General features: G+C 41.9%; 1 protein-coding gene across 1 annotated transcript in view; it reads right to left on the bottom strand.

Annotated features, from left to right (window-relative positions):
• The window catches only part of DNAH6 (dynein axonemal heavy chain 6), a 291,734-nt gene that overhangs the window by 5,417 nt on the left and 263,595 nt on the right, over nt 1–22,722 (bottom strand). Inside the window, exons 69-75 of the mRNA XM_019942077.3 lie at nt 19,145–19,264; nt 18,488–18,609; nt 10,137–10,266; nt 7,326–7,453; nt 3,506–3,691; nt 2,886–2,958; nt 1,930–2,081 (exon numbers count right to left, since the gene is read on the bottom strand). Of these exons, the coding sequence (XP_019797636.2) occupies nt 1,930–2,081; nt 2,886–2,958; nt 3,506–3,691; nt 7,326–7,453; nt 10,137–10,266; nt 18,488–18,609; nt 19,145–19,264 (911 nt within the window). The remainder of the gene's footprint in view (nt 1–1,929; nt 2,082–2,885; nt 2,959–3,505; nt 3,692–7,325; nt 7,454–10,136; nt 10,267–18,487; nt 18,610–19,144; nt 19,265–22,722) is intronic.

Raw genomic sequence — 22,722 nt, forward strand, 5'->3', positions numbered from 1 at the left:
TCCTGGCTAAGAAGGGTCTCAAAATAACAAGGAATGCCTCTTTCAGTTGATTTCCCCCTACTTTTGCATGCAAATACTTTAGCATCAAAAAAATTTTGATGCTAAAACAAATTCCCTTAAAGACGTAAGTTCTTTCATTGTCATTTTAAGATACAGGCAATTAAGAGGCATGGGGTATTACAGCATTTCATAGAGTAATCCATGAATATGGGATCAATCTCATCTTTGTGTGTTTTTGCTAATCAGAGCAAACACTAGATCAAGCAGATCTGAGTGGGTGGATACTGATTAAGTTACCCAGGAACAATTCCTACTAATACCATGATACTTTAAGGAAGGTTTAGTAAAAGGCACTTACCCCATCTACACTGACCGGCTAGTGAACACATTCCTGGCAAAAGCAATCTGGAGCAGATCTTTGATTTCACAGCACACATAGAAAATTACATTAATAAGGCCCACTGGGGTGGACAGGTGCATTGAAGCAGAGGTTTCCCTGCCCCATCAATATCTCAGCACGTTGAAAGTGGGCAGCTCAGATCGGCAGTGGTGGCTCTCACCCCGGCTATATACTGGAATTGCCAGGGGAGCTTTAAAATATAATGATGACTGATATAATTGGGGTGATTTTGACGTAATTGGGTGTGGACTGAGCATCAGATGTTTTTAAAGCTCCATAGGTGATTCTAACCTGCAGTCGAGGTTGAGATATTCTAGAGCAGGGGTTCTGAAACTCAAGTGGGCTAAGAACCCCCTGCAGGACTTGTTAAAATATAGATTTCTGGGTCCCAGCCCAGTTTCTGATTCAATCTGGAATGGGTCCTTGGAATTTACATTTCTTTTTCTTTTTTAAATTGAAGTATAGTTGATTTACAAAGTTGTGTTAGTTTCAGGTATACAGCAATGATTCAGTTAACATATATATGTCTATGTCTATATATATATATATATATATATATATATATATACACACATACATATATACTTTTTCAGATTCTTTTCCCTTATAGGTTGTTACAAAATATTTAGTATAGTTCCCTGTGCTATACAGCAGGTCCTTGTTGGTTATCTATTTTATATATAGTAGTGTGTATATGTTAATCCCAACCTCCTAATTTATCCCTCCCCCCCTTCCCCCTTTGGTAACCATAAGTTTGCTTTCTACATCTGTGGGTCTATTTCTGTTTTGTAAATAAGTTCATTTTTAATAAGTGCCCAGGTGATGCTGATGCTGCTGGTCTGTGGACCACATTTTGAGAACCTCTGCTCTAGAGGGAGTAAACTATGTAAGCAAAGAGTCTGAACTGCTTCCTTAGTATTGATACATTCCTATTGGCTATATGATGTAGTTATAGTTATATGATATATGAAGTTAGCATATCAATTCTGCTAGGAGGCAGCTGAGTGAACGAGGCAGGTAAGTTTAGCTTATGATAACAGTTATTTATTGTGGGCTCACTATGTGCTGGTCACATGACACCTGAAGTTTCAGTTACACTGCCCTACAGCTCTGAGGTTGGTGGCATGAGCCCCATTTTGCAGATGTGAACACTGAGGTGCAGACATGTTAGTAATTGCTCTTGCAGACACAACTGGGGAGGGAGAAAGTCAGAATTTACTCAGGGCTGCCCAGTGCTGAAACTCTGGTTTTTAATCTCTTGCCATATTGCCTCCGCACGAATGAGAAAGTTACTGTAGGTATCTACAGTATTGCTGTAAAATATACTTTTACAGGTCAGACTAATTTAGGCAGTTCTCATCCGGTCACTGCTAATTGGGGAGCTTGTCTTGGGGCTGTGAGTCCCACCCTGCCCTCTCCCACTCCTGCAAATGGAAAGTGGGGGGGTAGGGCAGGGGAGATTGCCTGAGATACTGGATGACAGTGGGACAGAAGCTGCTGTGCTGTAACAACTGTCAGGGGGACAATACCTCCATGTCCATGGGCAGTTCTTGTCCAAACTGCACTGTCTTGGCAGCGTCTATAACTGTGGCTTGATCCCGATAGATAGGAATCATGTTGTACTTGAAACTCAGCTCATCTATAGGCAAATTATATTTCCGAGCATGATTTTGAAGAGTTCCTGTAAATATGAAAGCCAGAAACCTGGGTTACTACTGCCCAAACATGGCCCCCACTCGCCTCAACCAGGATGCTCTGGCGTTAGAGAGCTTCCTCTCCATCCAGAGGACCCAACCATTAACATCTTACTCTGAATTAGTTGGGAGGGGTGGAGCAAAAGCATGTGCGAATTTGGGAAGAGAGGGGAGGCCAAGTCTAAAGTGCACCGCTCTGCCAATGAGAGAGACAAGCCCGTGAGGCAGTTTCAGAGCCCAATCTCCCCAACTTTAGCATCTTGCATAGCTTGTCTTGTATGGGCTGCCTATAGGCTGTTTAGAAGGGACTCAGGATGAGACAGATGAAGGGCTGGGCTCATTAGCATCTAGGAGCCCAGAGACCTTGGTCCCCTCTGGGGTCCTGGGCAGAATCCCTGAGGGCCACTGGAGGGACAGGAAGAGTATCTTTTAGAGGGAAGGACGCTGCTCAGAGGTGGAGCCAGAGAAGGTGGGGAGCAGGTAGTGCCCTTGAGCGTGGGTTACGTGGGGACTTGGGGTAGCTGTGTGCATTCACAGGGCAGCAGCATTTGCACTGGTAACCTGAGAGGAGTGGGCATTAGGTTGCTGGAGGAACGTCTGCTATTTCTGCCATCCTTTCCCCACCCCAGCAAGCGAGGAAGAGCAGGGCCTTGTTCGGCTGCCTTATAATCAACAACCCCTTGGTTAGGCCATCAGCAGCCATGCCATTTTCAAAGTTCCTAGAAACCCGGCACAGCTCATCACACATAATGATCGTTCCTATGGGATTTTTCTAGGGAAAGCACTGGTACCTGTTAGAAATCCTTGAGGAAAGAAGAAACCGGAGATCCAGAAGGACTTAGGCTGTCCTCTTTTGAGCCACAGCTGAAGGAGAAACATTACACCATAATGTACTTTTTTTTTTTTTTCTGAGATAGAATTTGTCTTTTAAATCAAAGTTGTATTTTGGAGGGTGTCCAGGAGGCAGAATCTAAACCGGTCCTGAGTTATCACCAGCCCCATTCTTACTGCCTGCCCTGTCCCCCTTCCTCACCCACCAGGCTGACCATAAACCCGGAACCTGGTTATTACAGAAGTTCTAGAAGGGGGAGAGGGCAGCAAGGTCACACCTGACCGTTTGGACCCATGTCAGATTGGTTCTGTACCTCATGGTGAGGTCTCATGAACTAGATCTGAAACTCCAAGGATGGCCTGGAATTAAAATGGACTGTGGGGATAAGGGTCTAGGGCAAACTCTACTATAATCAGCATAAGACTTTCAAACTGATGCTATTCTGGAAGTTTCTGTTTCTTTGGGTTCAGATGATCTCTCGATGGTTGTCAATATTTCAGTTAGCGAGGGCTTCCTAAGAACTTGAGGGTCAACCGTGTCATCAAATTCATCAGACCCCAAAGAAGTGAATTTTCTTACGTCCACAAATGCAGTCCTCAGAATAAGGTCTTTGACCCACGATCCTAGTGGCTTCAGGGATGGGTAGGCTGTGTTGGACCACAGAGAGGGAACCTGGTTGTTGAGGAAACTGTTATACACTTTTTCCATTTCTTCAGACATCACCACCAATCCAGCAATGGCTTTGTTGAGCGTATCTAGAGAGGTCTGAAAGAATAAAAAGGGGTTGGTGCCCTTCACAGATGTAATTATCAGGTGGGAATGAAACTTGTTCATGGTAGCAGGTGTTGCCTTACGCTCAAGGACCTGCTTGCTGGGTTCCATCCTCTCTGTAAACTATGTGCTGGGCCAGACGCTCCAATCTTTCATACATTATTTTACATGTGACCAGAGGGGTGTAAGACCTTGTAGAGGAGGTGATTCAGGCATGATAGCAGGATCCAGTGAAGTGAAGAAGGGAAGGTGGAGAGATGGCCCCCAAGTATGTTGAGAAAAGCCATCATCCAGCTCTCGTCCAGGCCAAAGGAAGAATGGGCCTAATGATTAGTGATTTGGGAACCATGGACAGGGGGATGAGGATGTGGGAAGTACCTCTAACTCTGCCCAGGGGGAGCCTGCGGCCCCAGGAGTTATAGCAGAAAGGGGAGATTCTTAGATGAGACCAATCTTTCAGCTGATTCCAGAGAGCCTCCTTATACTGGAAACACTTTTTTTTTTTTTGCGATACGCGGGCCTCTCACTGTTGTGGCCTCTCCCGTTGCGGAGCACAGGCTCCAGATGTGCAGGCTCAGCGGCCATGGCTCACAGGCCCAGCCGCTCCATGGCATATGGGATCTTCCCGGACCAGGGCACAAACCCGTGTCCCCTGCATCGGCAGGTGGACTCTCAACAACTGCGCCACCAGGGAAGCCCCTGGAAACACTTTCTAAAGGTATGTCCCTTATCCTCCCCTCATCTCAAAAAAAGACAGAGGCCGGCAGTAGTCCTGGGAGATGCTGGACCCACAGCAGCCATGGGAAGTACAGGGTTATATCCGCCACCTGGCTAAAGGTAAAGGCAGGCCATATAGATTTGTATGGCTCTCATGGGTTCCAGTTTTGTGACAACTACTGCCATACATGGGGAAAATATTACAGGAAGATGTTAGAGACCAAACTTATGTTGATTAAAAAACTAAGTCCTAGGGCCACATGCAGATAGTTCTAGAGACGGGCGACATGTGACAAGACAGGTCTAGTCATCCTTCCATTCCTTCATGGAGTTATTCCCCTCTTCCCAACTCTTTTCACAAGAGGCAGTGATAGAAGAGAGGAGTGTTAAGTAGGATCTGAGGAACCATTTGCAGCAGAGCTCAGGAAAAAGGGCCTCAGCCAGAGCCCAAACAACCCTCCACCTTAGACACCAAAAATGGAAAGAGGTAGCAGAAGACTTATCTAAGATTCATGGAGAACACTTAAGTCAGCGAGCTGCAGGGGCCAGGCTGCTAGTGCCTTCCAAAACAGCGTAGACAGAGGTCACATCGCGGCCAGTTCTCTCAGAGGAGGCAGCTAACATGTAGTCATATCCAGCGGCAAGAGCGCATGTCAGAATGTTCTCCCTTATGGCTAGCAGCCTTGTCTCTCCCAGGACTTGCCCTGTCTCACAGTTCTGTAACCGGCTGGAGGAGAGTGAGCTCACCAAGATGGCAGCCCGAGGCCCCTGAGGCTCCCGCCCTCCCCTGGCCTTTCTTATCACTACCACTGTGAGGCCTTGCTGTTTGCTGGGGGAGGTGAAAGGGAGGCTGGGACAGAACCAGGGCAAGGCAGGACAGGGCAGGTGCCAGGATGAGGGAGATCTCTGGTGCAGGCCCAGCATACAGTGGTGGCCACCACCCCTCCCTCCAATGGGAGTGCTTGGCTCTGACTCCTGATTGCCTTGCAGGCTGCTTCTCCCAGGGCTCCTCTCTCTTCTACTTGTTTTTAGGTGAGTACTGCCATTAGTGGTGGACACTGTTGTTTGACCAGAAGAAGTGACTGCTTTGTTCCTGAGAGCCACATTCGTTCACTTGCATGTTCAAATATTCATGGAAGATTTAGGACGTGTCAGGCACTGGGGAAACAGAGATGACTTATATACTAGTCTCCTTCTCTTCAAGTTCATTGTCTACTGGGGGAGCCATACTCATGGAGGAGTTATTACAAAACAAGGTGGTACATTGTACACAAATACAGTGATGGACACAGACACCTCAAGTGATGGAGCCCTGAGGAGGGGTCCCTGTCATCTGGTGGTGGAGGGAAGGGCTGGTGTTCCAGGAAGACTTTATGAGGAAGTGACATTTGGACTTGTCCATCTTTAAGTGGGTGAAAGGCCACACATGATGTGGAAGATGTCAGAGATGAGCAGCAGCCATCTCCTCTTCCTCCTCTGAACAACAGTATCCTCCTAGTTTTATCTGGGCACAGAGCAATCCAATACACATATTGGGACTACATTTCCCAGCCACCCTTGCAGCTGGGGTGTTGCCATGTGACCAAGCTTTGGCTAAAGGGATATAAGAAAAAATGATGTATGCAACTTCTGGGCTACATTTTTACGAGGAAGCTGCTCTCCCTCAGCTCTCCTTCCCCTGTCCCAGTGGCTGGCAAAAGGGGACAGTTGGAATGGCCACCTTAGTCTCAGAGATGGAAGCTACCTGTTGAGACTGGAAGAGCCAGCTCTCCAGCTGAGATCCTTGGATGAGCTCACAAGGCAAGATTAACTACCTGTCCTAGACAGAGCTTTGTCTGGGCTCTTAACTGAGAGAGCAGTGAATTTCTCTCCTGTTTTGGCCACTGTATTTGGGGATCTTTATCACAGCAGCTTCACCTATACCCTGATTCATTCAATGTAGAAGGTAATAAGCTCTGACCTGACTACCTGGCCTGCTGACACTGGTTTACCTAACCAGATGCCATAGGCCCAAGGTGATGACGTATTCAGCTGACCCAGTGGCCCCCTAACTCACAAGCCTGGGTATTGCCAGATGACCAGAAACATTTGGAGACTTTCCTTTCCTAATACGGAAGAGACGGTCTTTAAAAGATCTACCCTAGCTGCCCTTCCCAAACTTGTCACTCAGCCTTGATTCTGTGCTAGGTATTTTGTTCCCTGCTTGGCAGTAGAACTTTTCCTGTTACTGTTCAATATTTGGTCTCTAATAGTTTCCCTTATTAAAGTTATGCACAGAGACAACAGGAAGTCCTGTAGCCAGCATTACAAAGTCAATGCCGTTCAGAAAGTATTCCTGAGCATAAGGCAAAGGTCTAAATAGTTCTTCCTAAATTTTAGTTGCACTGACATCATCTGGGGGAGTTTATTTAAAATTCATATCCCCAGGAATTCCTCAAGGAATCCTAACTCCGTAGGTCTGAAGTGGAATCAGGGAATCTACATTTGAACCTCAGCACAGTGGACCCTAATTTAGGTGTTTTGTGGCCTCAATTTAAGAAACTCTGGTTGTCATAGTCTTCATAAAGACTATGATATTAAAAGCAAACTAGCCATCAGGAACAAGCACTGAATCTCTCTTAACTGAGTGCTTAGGTCCCTGGTCAAATTCCTAATGAGTCAATGGTAATTCTAAGGGTGCAAGTTAGGATAATGAAGGGTTTGTAAGGCCACATAGTCACTAGGCCATTATTAGAGCTAGGGAACACAGACTAGAGGAGGGTGAATTCAGGTTTAGACAAGTTGGGCTTGAAGGGTTGTTAGCATATCCAGATGGAAATGTTGAGGTGATGGGAATGGAAACTTCACATTGTTATACACTCTGCACAAAGCTTTGATACCCAATAGCAAGGATGGCAGTGAGCGTGCATACATGTATGAGCCTCAGCAGATTGTTAAACCGGTCCACTTCCTGTCCAAGAACAGTGGTCAAGGAGTTAAGGCGTCCGTGAGGATCCTTGACAAAAAGGCTCTCAGAAGCGTTCTCCATCTCCAGAGTTTCTGAAACACACACGGCTGATTCGTCAGATCAATGATTGTTGATTTCTCTCCTTATCTCATTGCTATTGGAATGCACTTATCTTAACCTTTCTTAAAGCCAACTTCTCTTGTCCCTGGGGCCTAGGCTGAACGGGAGTCAGGCCGCTCGGACTTCAGTGGCAAGTGCTACCTGGTAGACAAGGGACATCCCTGAGACCAGAGGTACCAGGGGTCCCGAGTCGTCTCCTCTGCCTTGTGTGTATGCGGCATATGTAAGCCTCGCTCTTCCCTACACACCCGTGTTGCATCTAGGAGAGGAGGGGTTGGGGGCAGGACACCCCCGGAGAGAGGAGAGAGATAGCATTTATCCCAGGTTACTGAGTGTTGTTCAAAGGGACTGACTGGATTGTGAAATGGGTCCATGTTTCAAGCTGGATCAAAAATTGTGCTCTTCTTTTCCCCTACAATCCACCCAGTGGAGGTTCATATAAGCTCTAAAAAATGAAGGGACTGCATTTTCCTTACATAGATGAGTAAAGTGCGAGAAAACAAGTGGCTCTGAGATATGTACATCAATTTCCTCTTAACCACTCACATTTTGGCTGCCGTAGAAAAATCACACAGCAGTGTGGGTAAGGGCAAGCTCTTGGGTCCACAGGGCTGCGGTTACATGCCTACACTCTTCTCCTTTTGTCAGTCCCCTCGGGCTATTCGGAACCTCAGTTCTCTTGTTGAGCCAATTGCACCCCTGCCCCTCGTCTCAGCAGATGGCATGGCTTATCATTTCACAGTAAAAGTACAAACTATGAAGCGTGGAGAGAAAAACCTCCTAGGTGTCAATGGAACTCTATGAAACAAGTATACTAACTTTCCATCCACATCCATCCATCCAGCCAGCCAGCCAGCCAGCCAGCCATCCACCTTCATCCCTTTTTCCACCCAGTCCTCCATCTTATGTTTATTAAAAATGCTTCCTAAAATAACTCAGTTGCTTCAATATCAACACAATTCTACACTCAAGAAGAGAGTCTTTTGAGGGGCTGCTTTAGGAGGAACATAACTGACTTCTGAGGTCACACAGGTCCTTTCTTTTCCGGGGGCCTTAATAGTATTGGCAAGACTTAGTCTGTGTTACTGTGATGTAATCAGAAATATGTATTTTGGTCTGTGTCCCCAGCTTCTGTCCAGAGCTCCTAAAACTCTTATAATTTCCTCATTGATAAGAGTGATGGGAGCATCATTTCTATAATTGTTGGTTTCTGACCCCAACTCCTGAAATAGCTCCTGAGTGATGAAGGTGAAAGGAACATCTTTTGTTATTGATAACAAGCCCCTTTCGACCACACTTGAGTTTATGTTAATGAGATGACTCTTGGACCACCCCTAAAGACGAGGGGCTGGTTGTCAGGGGAAATAACCATGTGATTAGAGAGTTGGAACTTCTAGCTCTACTCTCTGACCTCCTGGGAGAGGGGAGGGGCTGGAGGTTAAGTTAATCACTAAAGGCCAGTGACTTAATCAAGCATGTCTACGTAATGAAACTTCCATAAAGACCTAACTGAAGGGGTTTGGAGAGCTTCTGGGTTGGTGAATGCATCATGTGCCAGGAGGGACTAAACCTCCTGCCCTTGGGACTCTTCTGGACCTTGCCTTATGTACTTCTTTATCTTGCTGTTTATCCTTATCCTTTAGTATATCATATTAAGTAATCTGGTAAATGTAAATAACCACTTCCCTGAGTTCTGTGAGTTGTTCTAGAAAATTACTGAACCCCAGAAGGGGGTTGTGGGAATCCTCGATTTATGGCTGGTTGGTCAGAAGTACAGGTCACACCCTGGGGACTTGTTGGCTTCTGAAGTGGGGACAGTCTTGTGGGACTGAGCCCTTAAACCGTGGGGTCTGTGCCCACTCTGGATAAAGTCATAACTGAATTGTAGGACACCCAGCTGGTGTCCAGAGAGTAACTGCTTAATGTAGGGGGGAACCCATACACTTGATCCCAGAGTATTGTGAATAGAGACAGAAACACAGTTTACTTTTACAGTCACTAGTTTTTTTTTATGCCTCATCTTTTTTTCCCCTATAATGACATTTCCAACCATGAACAATATATGAAGACATCTAAATCTACAGTCACTCTAAGAAAAGTGTGAAAGTGGCTCTGTGATGATTCAGGAAGATTCCCTAACTCACCAGAAAACAAAGTGAAATAATCTAGCCACCTCTCCTGTTGGAGAAAAAAAAAAAAAAAGAAATGGATTCCAGAGCAGGGCTGTCCAATAGAATATTTTATGATGATGGAAATATTCTCCATTTGCATTGTTCAGTATGGCAGCACTTAAAATGTGGCTAGTGCAACTGAGGAAATGAATTTTACATTTAATTTAAAGTTCAAGTAACCACATGTGGCTAACGGCTACTGTCTCGGACAGTACAAGTCTAGAGATGTTAGAAAACTCAGGAAAAAGTCTGGTTAAAGTTACATTGAGCTAGAAACCAACTTGTTCCTCATGCTTCTGGCAGTTAAGATGTCAAGGTGCTATAGGCTTCTCGTCTATAAGTGGAGAGCTCTACGTCAGAAGAGCTCTCTATGTAAAGAAAAAATCTGCATAATAAGCAGATTTGGACACCTGCCTGTCACTCAGCTTTCGGAGTTTATTCCTAAAAGTCCCATTGTACATGTATGCTAGGAATTACTTAGTACCTGGAACTCTGGTCCGGACAGAAGCAACGAGTTCTTGGACAATCTCATCATTGCTCTTTCCCTCTCCACCAGAAGATGACCTCGGCTGAACCTCAAGTATGGTGTTGATTAAAGTGTTGGTCTCTTTGTACTGTAATGGTGAGAAGAGACAGAACAGTGAAGAACCAAATTCTCAAAAAAGTAATTTTTCACACATAGTTTATTAGAGGAATAATGGCAGTGGCCAAAACCAAGGAAATTTTATTTTATTTATTTATTTATTTTTTGCGGTACGCAGGCCTCTCACTGTTGTGGCCTCTCCCATTGCGGAGCACAGGCTCCGGACGCACAGGCTCAGTGGCCATGGCTCACGGGCCCAGCCGCTCCGCGGCATGTGGGATCTTCCCGGACTGGGGCATGAACCCGTGTCCCCGGCATCGGCAGGCGGACTCTCAACCACTGTGCCACCAGGGAAGCCCAGAAATTTTGTTTTTTATATTGAAGATATAGTTGGTAAAATGTGCTCATTGGAAATGATAGTGTTTAGCTCTCAGTGTTATAGTTGAACATTTTTGGTTGAACAACAATGTGAATTTACTGAATGTCATTGAACTGTATACTTAAAATGGTTAAAATGGTTAAAATGATAAATTTCATGTTACATGTGTTTTACCACAGTAAAAAATGGTTAAACAATTTTTGGCTAATTATTTAAAAGGCAGTTATGAAAGTGAGGAAGAAATAATGAGAATTCAGTTTTAGAACATACTTTTATTTAAATAACATTTTCTCAAGGGAACCCTCCTACACTGTTGGTGGGAGTGTAAGTTGGTGCTGCCCCTGTGGAAAACAGTGTGGAGGTTCCTCAGAAAACTAAAAAGAGAATTACCATATGATCCAGCAAACCCACTCCTGGGCATATATCCAGACAAAACTATAATTCAAAAAGATACACGCACCCCTATGTTCATAGCAGCATTATTCACAAGAGCCAAGACATGAAAACAACCTAAATGTCTATTGACAAATGAATGGATAAAGAAGATGTGGTACATATATACAATGGAATACTACTCAGCCATAAAAAAGAATGAAATAATGCCATTTGCAGCAACATGGATGCAACTAGAGATTATCATACTAAGTGAAGTAAGTCAGAAAGAGAAAGACAAATACCACATGATATCACTTATATGTGGAATCTAAAATATGGCACAAATGAAACTATCTACAAAACACAGAGACTCACAGACATAGAGAGCAGAGGGGGTGGGGGTGGGGGAGGGAAGGACTGGGAGTTTGGGATTAGCAGATGTAAACTATTATATATAGGATGGATAAACACTGGATAAAAAATGGATGGATAAACAAGGTCCTACTGTATAGCTCAGGGAACTAGATTCAATATCCTGTGATAAACCATAATGCAAAAGAATATAAAAAAAAGAATGTCTCTATGTGTATAACTGAGTCACTTTGCTGTACAGCACAGATGGGCACAACATTGTAGATTAGCTATACTTCAATAAAATAATAACGTTTTCCCAATTAGAAAAGTATTATGGGGAATTCCCTGGCGGTCCAGTGGTTAGGACTCCACGCTTTCACTGCCGAGGGCGTGGGTTCAATCCCTGGTTGGGGAACTAAGATCCTGCATGCCATGGGGTGCAGCCAAAGAAAAAAAAAATAGAGTGGTAGAATTTAGAAAAGTATTATAGCTTATTATTGAAAATTTAGAAAACACAGAAAAGTATAAAGAAAAATTATTCATGATCTTGCTTTTCAGAGATATTTATAACTTTAGTTTACCTCCCCCACCCCCTGGACATTTTCTGTATATATGTGCATATAGTTTTAAATATTGGACCCATACAATTTATGTAGTATTTATTCTTTTTCAATTTCATGAACATTTTCTCACATCACTGAAAAATCTTCATGAGTCCTGTTTTAAGTGACTGATCCTCGCTGGTTTGAATGCACTATAATTAATATAGTTGTTTATTTACTTTTTGGATATTTCTATTTTCCAGATTTTTTTTAGAACTCTGTGAATAGAATATCTATATATGAATTTCATCCATTATCATTTACATTCTTTACATGATATATTACCAAAGGCATATTTTTAAACTGTGTATTATTACATTGATTTCTAACAACACTGTATCGACTTACACTCCCAACAATCGTGTATCAGAGGACCTGTCTTTCTGTCTTTGTAAGAATTGCTATCATTGCTTAAAAAATCCTTTCCAATTTGATGGGCAAAATAGTTTTTCATTGGTTTGCACTTCTTTGAGGATTAGTAGAGTTAAACATTTAAAAACTAAGGTCATTGGCTATCTGTATTGTCTTTATAAATTATTTATATATTTTGTACATTTTGAGTTTTAGTGTTTATTACTATTGATTTATAGGAGATAATTCTATAATAAAGATAATTAACTATTTTCTATTTTTTTCTTGTTGTAAAATACACATAATATAAAATTTGCTATCTGCACTATTTTTAACTGTACAGTTCAGTGGTATTAAATACACTAATAGTGTTGTCACCACCATTCATCTCCATAACTCTTTTCATCTTGGAAACCTGAAACTCTGTACCCATTAAACAATAACTCGTCATTTCGTTTCTCGCCAGCCTCTAGCAACCACCATCCTACTTTCTGTCTCCAAAATTTTGTCTACTCTAAATACCTCATATAAATGTAATTATGCAGTATTTTTCTTTATTTCACTCAGTGTCATGTCCTTAAGGTTCATCCATGCTGTAGAATTTCCTTCCTTTTGAAGGCTAATAATGTTCCATTGTATGTATACACCATTTTTTTCCTATCCATTCATCCACTGATGGACACTTGTGTTGCTTCCATGTTTTAGCTATTGTGAATAATGCTGCTATGAGCATGGGTGCACAAATATCTTTTTTTGTCCCTGATTTCAATTCTTTTGTGTATATACCCAGAAGTGGAATTGCTGGATTATATGGTAAATCTAATTTTTTTTTTTAAGGAACTGCCATACTGTTTTCCACAGAGGCTGTACCATTTTACATTTCTCTTTGGAGGAATGTCTATTCAAGTCCTTTGACCATTTTTGAATTGGGTTGTTTGTTTTTTTGTTGTTGGGTTTTAGGAGTTCCCTATATACTCTGAATATTAATCCCTTATCAGATATATAATTTATGAATATTTTCTCCCATTCTGTGGGTTGCCTTTCTCTCTGTTGAATTAAAATGAAAAAATTAAAATAAAATAAACTTTCATGAAGTCCAATTTGTCTGTTTTTTTCTTTTGTTATTTCTGCCTTTGGTGTCATATCCAAGAAATCATTGCTAAATCCAATGTCATGAAGCTTTTTGTCTTATGTTTTCTTCTAAGAATTTTATATCTTTAGTTCTTTTTTTAAAAATGTCTTTATTGGAGTATAATTGCTTTACAATGTTGTGTTATTTTCTGCTGTATAACAAAGTGAATCAGCTATATGTATATATATATCCCCATATATCCCCATATCTCCTCCCTCTTGCGTCTCCCTCCCATCCTCCCTATTCCACCCCTCTAGGTGGTCACAAAGCACCGAGCAGATCTCCCTGTGCAATGTGGCTGCTTCCCACTAGCTATCTATTTTACATTTGGTAGTGTATATATGTCCATGCCACTCTCTCACTTCGTCCCAGCTTACCCTTCCCCCTCCCCGTGTCCTCAAGTCCATTCTCTACATCTGCATCTTTATTCCTGTCCTGCCCCTAGGTTCATCAGGACCTTTTTTTTTTTTTTAGATTCCATATATATGTGTTAACATACGGTATTTGTTTTTCTCTTTCTGACTTACTTTACTCTGTATGACAGTCTCTAGGTCCATCCACTTCACTACAAATAACTCGATTTCATTTCTTTTTATGGCTGAGTAATATTCCATTGTATACATATGCCACATCTTTTTTATCCATTCATCTGTCGATGGACACTTAGGTTGCTTCCATGTCCTGGCTGTTGTAAACAGAGCTGCAATGTACATTGTGGTACATGACTCTTTTTGAATTATGGTTTTCTCAGGGTATACGCCCAGTAGTGGGATGCTGGGTCGTACGGTAGTTCTATTTTTGGTTTGTTAAGGAACATCCATACTGTTCACCATAGTGGCTGTATCAATTTACATTCCCACCAATAGTGCAAGAGGGTTTCCTTTTCTCCACACCCCCTCCAGCATTTATTGGTTGTAGATTTTTTTTTTCTTTTTTTTTTGCTGTACGCGGGCCTCTCACTGTTGTGGCCTCTCCCGCTGTGGAGCACAGGCTCCAGACGCGCAGGCTCAGTAGTTGTAGCTCACGGGCCCAGCCGCTCCACAGCATGTGGGATCTTACTGGACCGGGGCACGAACCCGTGTCCCCTGCATCGGCAGGTGGACTCTCACCCACTGCTCCACCAGGGAAGCCCTGTTTGTAGATTTTTTGATGATGGCCATTCTGACCGGTGTAAGGTGATACCTCACTGTAGTTTTGATTTGCATTTCTCTAATGATTAGTGATGCTGAGCATTCTTTCATGTGTTTGTTGGCCATCTGTATATCTTCTTTGGAGAAATGTCTATTTAGGTCTTCTGCGCATTTTTGGATTGGGTTGTTTGTTTTTTTGATATTGAGCTGCATGAGCTGCTTGTATATTTTGGAGACTAATCCTTTGTCAGTTGCTTCATTTGCACATATTTTATCCCATTCTGAGGGTTGTCTTTTCGTCTTGTTCATGGTTTCCTTTGCTGTGCAAAAGCTTTTAAGTTTCATTAGATCCCATTTGTTTATTTTTGTTTTTATTTCCATTTCTCTAGGAGGTGGGTCAAAAAGGATCCTGCTGTGATGTATGTCATAGAGTGTTCTGCCTATGTTTTCCTCTAAGAGTTTTATAGTGTCTGGCCTTACATTTAGGTCTTTAAGCCATTTTGAGTTTATTTTTGTGTATGGTGTTAGGTAAGGGTCCAACTTCATTCTTTTGCATGTGGATGTCCAGTTTTCCAAGTACTGTTTGTGGAAAAGACTGTCCTTTCCCCATTGAATGGTCTTGACACCCTTGTCAAAAATCATTTGACCATATATGTGAGGGTTTATTTCTGGGCTTTCTATTCTACTTCATCAGGCTATATGTCTGTCTTTATGCAGTACCAGTGTTTTGATTACATTAGTTTTATTGATTTCAAATTTTATCCCATCGTAGTTGGAGAAGATAATTTGTATGATATTTATCTTTTTAAAACTATTGATACTTAATTTGTGGTCTAACATATGGTCTATTCTGGAAAGTGTCCCATGTGTGGACAGTTAACTTTTTCTGATTTTTTTTTTGTTGTTTCAAAGATGTTTTGCTTTGTCATTTAATTTTCTTATGACCTTTTGGATATACTCACATGTTCTGGCTCTTTCTAATGTGATTTATTTTTCAATTGCTTTTTATGCTTAGAAATTCCTTTTCCAAGGTCAATTAAATATTCTCAATTGTTCTAGCTTTTTTTTTAAATTCAGAAACACGGTATCTTCTTATGTATATTTGTGGGAACCTCTTAGAGGTTTTCTTTATACCAGTCACAACACTCGTTATCCACTTACCTGAGAAAAGAGTTCAGAACCTGGGATTACAGATCTTGGTTGTAAAAGTTATATTTTACATAATAGATCTTCTTTCAAACATGACTTTTGACGTATTCATTAGGTCCTAAACACATATGTGACATTATCTACTTAATGTTATGGTTAAATAGTTTGGTTTCCTTGCTCAGTGCCAGTTGTTTAATATTATGACTTTTCCATTTTAGTTCTTGACTTCTTGGTTAGACAAAAGTCTTGAAACATTTAGCACAGCCAGGCTCAATTTTCTTTACTAGTCTCTAGTACGCATCTATGTAAGTATAGTTTGCTGGTCTGAAGAAGGAATCATTTGTATCTTTTGCATTAAGTCTCTGTTGATGGCAAGAGGCAGAATTGTCTCACTTAAGCCAGCTAAAGCAAAGAGAAGGGGTCTCTTGGCACATATAGCTGGGAAGAAGAGGACACAAGTCATGTGGGTTTCAGGCATGGATGGATCTAGCACTCTCTCTCTTGTGCATATTTGGTTGTTTCTCTCATTCTTTCCTATGGCAGATGACCTTCTTCCATTTGGTAGGAAGAAGGGGTGGGGGGGGGGGGTCAGGGATGAGGGCACAGAATGCTGCAGATATGCAGCATCGTAGCCAGTGATTCCAGAGGAAAGGCATTTTCCTCCCTCCTCCATCCTAGGATCTATATATCCTATAAAGGAATCTCATGCACCTAGTGTGGGCCATGTCCCTGCTCCTTGGACCAATTCCAGGGGCTGGGTGGTGTTGTGCTGCCTTTGGCCCGGCCTGAGTTACATGCCCACCTCTGTGAAGGTAGAGAGTGGTTGGAAGTTTTATCAGAATCTAATGGAATGAGGAAGGGGAAATTTTCCCAAAAGAAAGAGGTAGGGGATGTACTGTACCAGAAAAATGAAGGAAGGGAGGTTGGGAAGAAAAACATAACTTGGGGCTCACTACATGCCTACTGTCTCATTCTCAGTCATTCTGAACCAATGAAAACACAAAAAACTACATTCCCAGGTATATACTGCCAAGAGTGTTACCCCACCCAAAAGTCCTGTGCTTCTCACGGGATGCAGTGAGCCTACTATTTCCACATTCCTCTCTCCCTTCTCTCACCTCCGCGCCCACCCACTCCAGAACAAGCTGTCAGATGATTGAATATTAACACTAGGTTTGGCCACCTGTTTTTCCTCCTGAAAGTAGAATCAGGAAAAATAAGATATTCTAACTCTTCACTGAATGGCAAAGCAATTTTTAGGGCAGAGAACATGACATAGGTCATGTCATGTTCTCTGAGAACATGATCATTGAGAATTTCCACTGTTGTTTTGCATGGATTCTTTGATATCTACGCAGACCTTACCCTCTAATTTGTCTCTAACTTGTAGGGGCCAAATTTAAGTTGAAAAGAAAGGGGATTCCCTTCAGCTTCATGAGGCCAACCTAGTCTCCAACCTTTAGAGTATTCCAGGGCTCCAGGGACATACCTCTTTTCGTGGCTTTGGTTCACCAAAGATGCCAGACTATGACAGATAATAAAACTGGAAGGGTATGTAATGGCCTGGTCATGGGGGAGCCTTGATTGCCATGCTGAGGAGCTCGGACTACCCTTAGGTAATGGTGTGGCATCAGAGGGTCTTGGGGGAGTAAAATTGTCCAGTTTGCTCTTTGGACATACTGCTGTGGTCTGGTACTGTCACCTTGATGAACTGTACTTTTATTTTTTAATTTAATTTAATTTTTAAATTCTTTTTAAAAATTGAGATATAGTTGATGTACAATATTACATAAGTTACAGGTGTAAAACAGAGTGATTCACAATTTTTAAAGTTATACTCCATTTACAGTTATTATAAAACGTTGGCTATATTCCCTGTTGTACAATATATCCTTGTAGCTTATTTATTTTATATGTAGTAGCTTATACCTCTTAATTCCCTACCCCTGTTTTGCCCCTCCCCCCTTCCCTCTCTCCACTGGTAACCACTAGTTGATTCTCTATATCTGTGAGTCTGTTCCTGTTATATTTTTTGTTATATTCACCAGTTTGTTGTATTTTCTATTTTTATTTTTTTTTATTATTTTGGCCATGCCATGTGGCTTGTGGGATCTTAGTTCCCTGACCAGGGATTGAACCCAGGCCCTTGGCAGTGAAAGTACAGAGTCCTAACCACTGGACTGCTGGGGAATTCCTGTTGTATTTTTTAGATTCCACATATAAGTGATGTCATACAGTATTTGTCTTTCTCTGTCTGACTTATTTCACTTAGCATAATGCTCTCCAAGTCCATCCATGTTGTTGCAATGGCAAAATTGATAAACTGTGCTTTTAAAGAACAGTGTTTTGATTTCTCTGCCTTGGACATTTGCTATTGTACTTTTATAACCTACTCATCTGGGGGGGGGTCCATAAATCTTTGTGAAATATGTTACAAATATGCCCAGCATGGAGGGAGAAGTGCAAAAGAAAAAGGGCTGTCTGGATTATCATCCAAATCCCCATGTTGCAGGAGACTAGCAGGTAGATTATGGACTAAGCAGAGGCTGGAAGCTGAGGGGGTGGCTGGTGACAAGAAGATGAATGACGATCTTAGGATTCTGTGAAGGATCCAGAGGGAGCAGGCTAAATTGGAACCAGATGTTGAAGTCGAGGTGAAACATTTATTTTATTTGTTTATTTAAGAAGATTATAACTTACAGAGCCAGTGAGGTGATTATTGATGTTTCAGGTTTATATACACAATATGAATATGTCTTTTAAGTTGAAAGGCCACATACCTGGAAAACTAGGTTGGCATTTTCATGCATTCCAAATATTTCTGGGTCATCTATCAAAGGCAGGTTTTCAATGTAGTCTTTAAACTCTTGTAGGCTGTCAGCCAAGGGTGCAAAATAGATACCTGTTATTGAAAACACAGAAGGCAATATGTCTCAAATAGACGAGCTTTGAGTACTGCCAGGTTTGGTGCTTCTCTGTCTGTTCAGATGGTCGCTATAATCAACTGCCTCACAGAGAAACAGGAATGGTTTTTCCTCGCCTTCATCCCTGTGTCTAGTTTCTTTACCTTTTCTTGAGGCCTTTACATCTAATCAGTGTCCTAAACTTTCAGGGTGTTAACCTGCAGAACATTTCAAGGTTCTGAGTACCCAGGGATGTGCTACTGAGAGGTGTGTTCCGAATTTACGGAACTTTGAAAACACACAGAATACCACCCACTTTAGAGCAGAAATAATTCAAAACGGTTATCGTACAATAGATATCTTTGTACTCTTACCACCAAAGCCGTTTTGAAGGTGGTCAAGCATGAGGATGGGAGGGTGTGGGGTCTGGGTTGTGAGGACTGGACACAGACAGCTCCTGGATGGAAAACTGAGAGATGCTGTCAACGACTTCTTGGAAAAAGTTGTTTTCCATGATATTGAAAAGTCACCCACCTGATTCAGAATATTTATAATCCTCTTGTAATGTTTCAGGAGAAAAAAATCTTTTCAAAACAGTACGAAGGCATCTTTGATCCCAGGTATCTGTAACTCTACCACCATATGTAATTTCACCTGAAAAGAAGTTTGCATTTAAAAACATTGTTTGCTTTTAATTGATATGCATACCCACATTCTAATAGGTTTATTTATTCACACATTTATTTGGTACTGAAAGTGGAAATAGCACATTGAGTTTCTTCTATTACCCCACCCCCAAAGATAATAAAAGTCAACTTTTAAAAAGCAGAAAAAAAACTAGTATATGTTCTCTCCTAATTATTTTGCTTTTCCCAAATAACTGATACTAAAGCCAGTGAGATCTGTTTACATATTTCTTTCTTCTTCCTGTGTTTTTTCTTCAAAAATATTGATTTTGGGTCTTATCCCATCATGGACTGTAGTACTCTAAAACAGACATACTTTCCATGAACCACTGCTTCTTTTGGGGGCCGATGAGCTAAATGAAACCAAAACATTTACAGCAAGCCATTCAAACTCTATACATACCTTATAAATCATTGATATTAAGTCAAGGAAGAAAGATAGATCCATAGTGAAGGAGACAAGTTGCCTCACAGAAATTATGTTATGGGGAACTACAATTTATTGGTATCCCATCTCTTTCCACAGAGAAATTATGCTCCATCATCATCCCCAAGTTACAAGTAGGAAAGTTATCTATTCTGCATTGGAATGATTGTACTGCTGGAGGATATAATTCCCTGGAAAAATTCCAGACCCATTGCTACAATTCATTATTCACCTCTGTAGTTTTCTGAAAAGGATTTTACTTATGATAACTGATATTGCCAACTTCTGAATCCTTTAAATGTTCATCCATTCTCATCTGCATCTCTTTCATTATGTCAAGAAGATTTTTTTAAAAATTCTTTTTCAAGCTGAGATGGTTGGTTGAGAGTAAGTTATTTGTGTTTGGAATCTCAGTAATTTATTTCTTCCAGGATAGTAGCGTCCTGGCTTGCACCTATCTTCCCTCTCCTGTTGAGGCACTTCTGGTCAGTCTTACTGGCTCAGCCACTTAGAGTGAGGACATTGGGGAGTAAGTGCCAGAGCTGATGATCGAGTAACTGACTCCCTGTATTAGCAATTCTAAGAGGGAAGAAAGAGATGCTGCTGTGCTTTCCTGAGAATACTCTTCAGTCACTCTCTGGGAAATCTTGCAACACAAAGTTGGGTTAAATCTTTGTGGTGGGTCCATCTAGCTTCAGACCAACTTGGATCCTGAGGGCTAGATGGGCATATAAAGGTCAAGTTTCTTCAATTGCATCATGGTGTCTGGGAGAGGAGGGTGGCCGGAAAAATGCAGACTCCAATAATTAGTCACTGGTGAGAGGAAAATGTTGCCCTGAAGTGCATTATTCTAAAAAAAATTTCGGGGACTTCCCTGGCGGTCCAGTGGTTAAGACTTCATGCTTCTACTGTAGAGGGCCCGGGTTTGATCCCTGGTTGGGAAACTAAGATCCCACATGCCGTGCGGCACGGCCAAACAAATTTTTTTTAAACAAAAATATTTATAGTTTGAGAAGTAGCACAGAAATATTCACCTTAAAAATCATCAGACTTTGTGATTCTGCATCCAGATTTAGTGTCATGTTTTTCTTGGATCAAAGTGAGTAAACCAGGAACTCGAATAATTTGATTCAGGGTAGATGACTCACTTTTAGGCTTACTTTTAGGACGGAGTCTTCTGGGTTTAGAAGACAGATGTTGGGAGGGGGCGTCTACCATTCACGTCCACCACCTGTCCTGGCCCAGGCATCACAGTTCCTGAGGGTCTCGTTGCAAATCCTGATGTGGTGTCTTCCCCTTCTCTTCCATTCTTGTCCCTGTGGGCTGGCTCAGGGATGGTCCGACACAAACTGGATAGGCCTTAGGTTTGGCTCTGTCTTTGCCCACTTTGAGCTCAGAGCTGTCTCTTGGACTTAGGCGTCCCTGTAGCTTACTCTATAAAATTTTAAGGACCGTCTGCCACCCCCTCCAACCCCAAATACCTTCCCATATTTAAAGCCTCCTTAATCTTTCTCTGTTTATTCTCTCCTGTCTAGTCTCCCCCTTGGTGTTGCTGTATCCCCTTGTTCAATTCTTCACCTTGCTTTTGTTATAGCTTTATAAGTGGTTGCACCTGTTCCCAGCCTAAAAGACTATAATTGCCAACCGTTGCTTATAAGGTAGAGCCCAAATTTATTAACAACACACACAGGCTTTCAAGATGTGCCCGCAGATCACCTTTTTTTTTTAGTTTTGTTGAAGATAAAGCTTTCCTCCATATACATCTCCTCTTTATACTCTGCTCTGGCGCTCATGAACTACTCACAGTGTCTACAGGCATGCCACATCCCGACACTGCTGGGCTTTACCATCACTGTTCTCTCTGCCAGTGTGCTCTCCTGCCTCTTCTCTCCTGCTGAGCCCACCCCACCATCCAGTGCCCCACTCAACCATTGCCCCCTTGGCGGAGATTTCCCAGATTCCTCCAGGTAGCATTATTTGCTCCTTCTGAATTCCCACAGCATTGTCCACACACTTCTATTTGGGTAGTTGTCATACCATATTCTAATTTATTTATTATCTCCATCCCATGAGTTTTTGGTAGGCAGGGACTACATCATCTTTGTATTTCCAGCATTTAGCACAGTGGTACTAACCTGGATTTTCTGGATTAATCCATAAATGACTGCCTAAAATCCCACCACAAGCAAATATCATTGCCTGGATAAAGCATTGCCTTTTTTTCTCCTATTGTTTTTTTTCCTATTGCGCCTTTGTTAAAAATAAATTGACCAGGGACTTCCCTGGTGGTGCAGTGGTTAAGAATCCGCCTGCCAATGCAGGGGACACAGTTTAGGGCCCTGGCCCGGGAAAATCCCACACGCCTTGGAGCAACTAAGCCCGTGCGCCACAACTACTGAGCCTGTGCTCTAGAGCCCGCGAGCCACAACTACTGAGCCCATGTGCCACAACTACTGAAGCCTGCGTGCCTAGAGCCCATGCTCCGCAACAAGAGAAGCCATCACAGTGAGAAACCCGTGCACCGCGACAATGTGTAGGCCACGCTTGCCGCAACTAGAGAAAGCATGCGTGCAGCAAAAGAGACCCAACACAGACAAAAATAAATACATAAATAAATTATTAAAAAAATAAATTAACCATAAATATAAGGGTTTATTTCTGGATTCTCAATTCTGTTCCATTGATTATATGTCTATCCTTATGCCAGTACCATATTGTTTTTTTTTAAAAATTGAATTTAGTTGATTTACAATATTGTGTTAGTTTCAGGTGTACAGCAGTGATTCGCTAACACATATATGTTTATATATCTATATGTCTTTTTCTGATTCTTTTCCTTTATAGTTTATTACAAGATATTGAATATAGTTCCCTGTACTATACAGTAAGTCCTTGTTGTCTCACACTGTTTTGATTATTGTAGCTTTGTATAACTTTTGAAATCAGGAAATGTAACTCTTCTGACTTCATTCTTTTTTTTCAGGATTGTTTTTGCTTTT

The sequence above is a fragment of the Tursiops truncatus genome, chromosome 14 (genome assembly GCF_011762595.2).
Source record: "Tursiops truncatus isolate mTurTru1 chromosome 14, mTurTru1.mat.Y, whole genome shotgun sequence".
NCBI classification, from domain to species: Eukaryota; Metazoa; Chordata; class Mammalia; order Artiodactyla; family Delphinidae; genus Tursiops; species Tursiops truncatus.